Source organism: Mustela nigripes, chromosome 6 (genome assembly GCF_022355385.1).
Source record: "Mustela nigripes isolate SB6536 chromosome 6, MUSNIG.SB6536, whole genome shotgun sequence".
In the NCBI taxonomy this organism is placed as follows: domain Eukaryota; kingdom Metazoa; phylum Chordata; class Mammalia; order Carnivora; family Mustelidae; genus Mustela; species Mustela nigripes.
This window is the reverse complement of record NC_081562.1, coordinates 38215668-38223045: the sequence shown is the minus strand read 5'-3', so window position 1 is coordinate 38223045 and position 7378 is coordinate 38215668. Positions and strand designations below refer to the sequence as shown.

Here is a 7378-nt window from a genome sequence, read left to right as displayed (position 1 = left end):
GTTATCACCTAAGCCCATGGCTGTGGGACTGGAGAGGAAATAATTGCCCTAAGAGATGTGTTAGAGGCAGAATCAAAAAAGATTTTTGAGGACAAAATTGACTTTGGATAGTGAGGGAAAGAATCTGAAGATGCAGAGTTGATCATTTTTTTTGGGGGGGGGGGGGTTGGCTGACACTCTACTCGGGAAGGGCTGGGAGAAGGATGATCATGAATTTCCTTTTGAAAGATGGTTTTGAATTGCTTTTTGGGGACATCAGGATGAAGAGAGCCAATACTGAGCTGTAGATACTGCTCTGAAGCCCCGGAAAAAAATGAGAGACAAGATGGAGTGACTGGCAGTCTTGAATAGGACCGAAATCACACAAGGGAACAAAATAACCCTGACTCAACAAAGGCACCCTGGGTCAAGTCCATTTTTAAGGTGGAAATGTCAGAGGATAAGGTGGACTAAGATGGAAGATCCAGGTGAGGGTGATGTCAGGGATGCCAACTGCAGCAGCATCCAGAAAGGAGGAAGAGAAGGAAGGTGGAGATCGCAGAAAGCAGGAAGAGTTCAATCAGCACTTCAAATGCTGCGGAAAATAAGCAGCAATTAAACCCCAAGGCCCGTGGACAGGGAAAGAATGTGGCTTCGCACACAGCCACATGAATGACGTTAACTCAAAGCTGTGTCCACTCAGGGCTGTTCACAGCCACCCGGTGGGCTTCTGTTTCTTTTTCACGAGAGGCCGGATTTCCCACTCGGGTTCTCCGTCACCGCCCGCCCCTTCCCTCCCTTCTTCCATGCGGACTGCGTCCGGCTCCTCCACACACCGACGTCGCCGGGCTCGCCTCCCACTCCCCTTCCCCCCCCCCCGCCGCCTCTCGGCGTTTCCATGGAGACGTTCTCTTAATGAACCGAGGGACAGGGCCTCCAGGCGGGAACGCGACCCGGCGGAGCCCGAGCAGCGGCGGGAAGAGCTGGAGCCTCGGGGAGGAGGCTGCGAGGAGCGCGGGGCGCCAGGTGGGGTGCGGCGGCGAGGGGGCGCCCCGCCGTCTGCGCCTGCCCGGCCCCGCACCTGCGCGCGAACCGTGCAAAGCGCGGGCGGCTGCGCGGCGGGGCGGGCGTGGACTCCAGCCCGCACCCGCTGCTGCGCTGGGCGTCCCGCGCCCGGACCTCTGGGCTCTGCCCTCCGCGCGGTCCCACGCTCCCACCCCCACCGCGACCCCAGCGCGGCCATCCTTACAACCGGAGGTCTTTTCTCTCAACCCTGTTCCGCGCTCCGTCCGCCCAAAGTGGGCTCCTGCGGCCTCTTTCTAAACCAGTGCGCCCCAGGGCAGCCGCTCTCTTTCTCCGTCCCGGGCGCGGACCCTGTGACTCCACAGATTTGAATTTGAGCGGGGACTTGGACTTGACGAGCAGGCAGCCCGGAGAGATCTTTCCACGTTGGCATTCTTAGGAGGGGGCACAGCTTTCGCAATGCTAGTTCTCACTTGGAGAGCTGGCGCGGGAGGTGGATACCGCAGCCCCGCGGATAGTACAGTTACCTCAGGTTGGGGGGAAATGAACAAGGTTAAACATTGCACTTTTGTGCAGGTGTCTGGATTGGATTATTACGTATTTTTTAACGGGGTTGACTTTTATCTCAGGTAAACAGCGTGACAGGAACTAAGGATTTTGTAGGAAGGAATTCGCTTTACAGTGGGCTCTCTAGGGGTTTTAAAATGGATCCTGGGTACCTGTTTAAATATTATCAGTTTTAGAAATATGTATAATACCAAGTCTGTTAATTTTTTTCCGTTATATCTTTCGTTGAATGGAAAGGTCTCAGTTACCCAGAGAGTCTAGATTCCTAGGAAAAGTGACACAAGCTTTTTAGATAAATGTGCTTTAAAAATAAACTAAGTTGAAAAGACTTAAATGTTTTTCCCAGTTCGTCAATAGTTCTAAATATTTTTCTTAACGATGGTGTAATGTTAAAATGTGAGAAATTACTTCCATGAAGTAGCAGTGTGTAGGTGTTCTAAATTTCCAACAATTAAGATTAAATAGTTTCACACAATGTGATACAATTTCCTGTAATTGCCTGATAATTCATTTTATTTCTAACACCTCCTTTATACTTAATTATAGCAGCTTCTAGAAGCAAGTTACTTTGTAATTTGTTGGAAAGTACTGGCGATTCCAGTTTTATTTGATGGAAGATATTAAGCAGCACCTACTTATTAATGCTTTAACATTCAGTTGGATGAACAGTCTAAATTGAAAAGATGACATTGAAGTGATATACATACACATCTAAAGAATGTCCAATGATTTAGTTTTGAGGCTAAAAAAATACATGTTTAATTGAGCTGAATATACTTTATTTTTCAGATGGAGAAATCAATTATTCTATTGCTCTGGTTACAATATGTTGTTAAGGTAAGACATTTTTGAGCATTTAAAAAAAATAAGTAGTTAGGGGCACCTGGGTGGCTCAGCCAGTTAAAGCCTCTGCCTTGAGCTCAGGTCATGATCCCAGGGTCCTGGGATCCCTCCCTGCATTGGGCTGTCTGCTAGATGTTGCACAGATTTGTACATGTAAATGGCATCTGTTTTCACTGCTTACACATTGTGTTGGGAAAAATCTGTGGGAAGAGAGATCAGAAATTGGTAAGATTCATGGTATAGTGAGGCATTTTAAAGTTATTTTTGGTAGGAATTTTGATTAAGTATATCATTCTCTTGAGGTCTGAGGTCTTTTTTTTTTTTTTTTTTTTTTTTTTTTTTAATCATCTAAGGAATACATCTCTAATCCTGTGGTCTAGCTGTTTTGTCTCAGTTGCTAACACTTTCTTTCTGTAGCAATAAACTGAATCTCTAAAATAACTCAGAATCAAGCATTTTTTACTCTAACTTATTTCTGTTGCAAGTGTGTTATCAAGAATGTCTGTGAAATAATTTAACTCTGTAGCCATTATGATCAAAGTACATAATGGACACACCAGGAGGGTGTGCTGTGCTTTTCCTGTGATTTTGAGTCTCTTCTTTTCTCCCTGACCCCAGGAACATGGTATTTCCAACTTTGAGAAACATGGATCTTGAATTTCCTTGCTTTCATTTTTACTTATCTTTCTTAAGTCATTTTCAAAATTATGTTTACAAATAAAGTATCCAATGGGATGTTACCTATTTCATGTTTAGAAATTGAGATTGCTGAGATACTTTTCAGTTATAATTTGACATATTATGGGCTTCATTTTTGTAAGTTTTCTAATAAAATAGAAGTGGTTAATAATAACCAAGAATGCATTTTTATTATATCTTTACAGTTACTTTTCTTTCCCATTTCAGATCTCAAAAAGTTTCTGTCATATGCCAACGAATAATAAAACAACAGCAGTTTTTATTGAATGGGATGAATTTCCTAAGGCAGGAAATCCTGAATTTTATTTTTTAAAATACCAACTTGTTAATAATTTTGCTGAAAAAGTAAGACTTTTTTTTTGACTCTGACAAAAAGTAAGCATAATGTAAATGTATTGGGACTAAATGTCACATCATAGTAGGAATTTGATGGTTATTGAGATTCCTTTTTCTCCAATTTTATTGAGATAATAATTGACATATAACATTGTATAAGCCTAGGGTCGCCTGGGTGGCTCAGTTGTTTAGGTGTCTGCCTTCAGCTCAGGTCATTATGCCAGGGCCCTGGCAACCAGCCTTGCATAGGGTTTCCACATAAGGACCCTCCCTCTACCTGCCTCTCCCACTGATTGTGCTCTCTCTCTCAGTATGTTTTAGATATATTTATTTATATATAAAATATGTTACTATAAATATATAATATTTATAAATATACATAATAAATATAATAAAATATATAGGTATATATAAATATATATAAATATATATAAATATATAAATGCATAAAAATATATAAATGTATTTATTTAGATAGAAAGCCACCCATGCATCCCAATAAAAAATTTTTTAAAGCAAACAAACAAAACATGTATAAGTCTAAGGTATATATAATTTGATACATTTGTATGTGTATGTATATATGATATAATGATTTGATATTTGTATATTGAAATGATCTGACATTTGATATTTGTATACTGTATATTGCAAAATGATGACCACAGTAAGTTTAGTTAATATGTATTAGCTCACATAATGACAAGTAGCTTTTTTCCTTATGATGAAAACTTTTATGATCTACCCTGGAGCAACCTTCAAGTACACAACAATATTGTTACTTATTCTCATCATGTTCTACATTATATCTCCAGAAATTATTTATCTTATAACTAGAAATTTGTATCTTTTGGTTATCTTCACCCAGTATTCCCTCAGCTCTGGCAACCACCACTCTGATCTATTTGTATGATTTTAGTTTTCTTAATTCTACATATAAATGAGATCAGTATTTGTCTTACTCTGACTGATTTCACTTAGTGTAATAATACCTTCAGGGTCCATTCATGTCGTCACAATGGCAGGATTTTCTACTTTTTTATAACTGAATAGTATTCCCCTGTGTTGTGTATGTCTGTGTTTGAGCATGTATATACCAGATTTTCTTTATCCATTCATCTATCAATGCGCACTTTTTTTTTTTTAAAGATTTTATTTATTTATTTGACAGAGAAATTACAAGTAGATGGAGAGGCAGGCAGAGAGAGAGAGAGGGAAGCAGGCTCCCTGCGGAGCAGAGAGCCTGATGCGGGACTCGATCCCAGGACCCTGAGATCATGACCTGAGCTGAAGGCAGCGGCTTAACCCACTGAGCCACCCAGGCGCCCCTCAATGGGCACTTTTATTGTTTTCTATATCTTGGCTATTGTAGATAATTCTGTAGTGAACTTAGGGGTGCTGATATCTCTTTGGGATGGTAATTTTGTTTCCTATCCTTCTTGTAGTTTTAATTTTAATTTTTTTGAGAACCTTCCATACTGTTTTCCATAGTAGCTGCACAAATTGATATTCTCAGCAGAACTGCACCAAGGGTTCCCTTTTCTCCATATCCCTACATAGCATCTGTTGTCTCTTCTTTTTGATGATAGCCATTCTGATAGGTGCCATTTTGACACTGTAGTTTCAATTTGTATATCTCTGATGACTAATGATATTGAATACCTTTTCGTATGCCTGTTGGACATTTGAATATCTTCTTTTGAAAAATATTTCTTCGGGTCTTTGCCCATTTTAATTGGATTATTTGTTGCTGTTTGTTTGCTTTTTGTTATTGAGTTATAGGAGTTCATTATATATGTTGGGTATTAACCCACTATCAGATGTGTGGTTTGCAAATATTTTCTCCTATTCCATAGATTGGCTTTTTCTTTTGTTCATCTTTTCTTTTGCTATGCAGTTATTGGGATTTCTTACTCTTATTTCATTAGTATGTGAAATGTGAGCATTTTATGAAATATCTTCAATAAGTAGTCAATCAAATTACCCTTGAAATTTTTCATAGGAATGATTATATTTTTAATAATTTATATGTTATACAGAGAGTAATTATTTGAGGTAATATCATTTTATGTAAAAATAAATATTTTATGTATATATTTGTATTCTATTCGAAAAATTGCTTCTTACGAAAGAAATATACAAAAGTCAAACTTTTAATGAACATACCTGACTCAGTTAATAAACATTCCTTAAGCAGATGAATCTAATTATTTACAGAATATCAAAAGCATTCTTGTAAATCCACAAGAGCTTTCAAAATCAATAACATTAGAGGAAAATGAAGACTATCACATCATTCTACAGTCCCTAAAATATGGACAAATTTTAAGTGAAAAGTCATTTAAAGTCCGTAAGTAATATATATTTGTTGTTTGTCTGTATTGCCTAATTGTAAAAAGGAAACAATTTTATTACCAGGTAATCTGAATTTTGTAGTAGTTAACAGTCATATAATGGTCCAAAATTACATCATGATGATAGTGTTTTGTGTTTTTTTAACATATGTAAATTTCAAAATTTAAAGGAAATTATATATTAAGAAGAAGATTTTAATTTCTGACATTTGATGTGTACTAATATGAATAGATAGGCATAGCAGAGATGTTACATGCAATCTAGATTATCTAAAAATATTATAATGCAGATTTGTAATCTAAGTCATTTATTTTAAGCAGGGGACAAGAAACTCTCATATAGTCTAGAAAGTATTTTATAGTAGATAATTTGCTCTCCTATCATAGTCATTCTTTTGTGACTCAACATCTTGTGTTTCATTCAGTTTTATTTGAATCCAACTAATTATTGTTCTTGACTTTTTTTTTTTAGGTAGTTTCTCAACTAGCAATATTAAAACAGTAGTGACAAGCACGAGTGTTTCTTTTAATTGGAGTGTACTGTCTTCCAATGACATTTCAGTGTCAATATCTCTCAATAATTCTTCACAAATTATGCCAAATAATGTTACAGTTAATGAGTGGGATAATTTAAAACCTAGAAGCCTATATACTTTTAAATTTGAATTTAAACAGTTGTATTTGGATTTTATAAATATATTGCAGAGACTGGATGTTCAAGTAGAAACAGGTATGCAAATATCGGGTTCATTATTAATATATTATATATCTTATAGATAACTTGGTAGATGTATTGTTCTTTTCAAAAGTGGCTGAGCCAAGTATTAGCTACAGGAAATTGCTTGTAAGTGAACCAGCATAGTTCCTTTTTTCTAACTATATCATTTTGGTATTTGACTGATTTATTGAACAAGCTGGATTTAGAACTTAACAAGCTGGTTAAGAACTTTGTTTCCTTCCACCACTTTTGAAAAATGAAACCAAGTGGGTTCTCTTTTCTTTAGTTCTGGCAACTATTGATAGCTTTTATTTTAAGGTTTTTTTTTTTTTTTTTTTTTTGGACAGAGAGAGACACAGTGAGAGAGGGAACACAAGCAGGGGGAGAGGATGAAGAAGGTTTCCTGATGAGCAGGAGGTCTGATGTGGGTGGGGTTCGATCCCAGGACTGTGGGATCATGACCTGAGCCAAAGGCAGACACTTAACTGACAGCCACCCAGGCACCACTATTGATAGCTTTTTAGGTGACTTTAAAATATCAGTGAATGGTCTTATCTTCAGGTATTAATAGATCCATTAAAATCCATAAAAATATCAATCTTTCATCCTATATAAGGCTTCTTCATTATTCATCCCCAGTCGGATGTGACCAAAATTTGGAATATTCCAAGGGATAAGGGAATGTATGTTTAACTTCTTTGTGGCTTCCTAGATCCACTTCCTTCCTCCACATGGTGAAAAAGATTTAAGAGAAAAGGAGAGAGTCATAGACCCCTAATAACAGCAACACACTGGCTATTTTAATACCCTGTATAGGAATAAACTTTGAACTCCAGTATACAATTACAAGTGAAAGAGA

At 37.7% G+C, this 7378-nt stretch overlaps 1 protein-coding gene across 1 annotated transcript in view; it reads left to right on the top strand.

The window, feature by feature from the left end:
- Positions 1-651: 651 nt before the first annotated feature.
- Positions 652-7378, top strand: part of LOC132020259 (uncharacterized) — an 11951-nt gene continuing 5224 nt past the window's right edge. The window contains exons 1-5 of the mRNA XM_059404458.1: positions 652-1005; positions 2359-2406; positions 3319-3456; positions 5665-5797; positions 6274-6531. Of these exons, the coding sequence (XP_059260441.1) occupies positions 652-1005; positions 2359-2406; positions 3319-3456; positions 5665-5797; positions 6274-6531 (931 nt within the window). The remainder of the gene's footprint in view (positions 1006-2358; positions 2407-3318; positions 3457-5664; positions 5798-6273; positions 6532-7378) is intronic.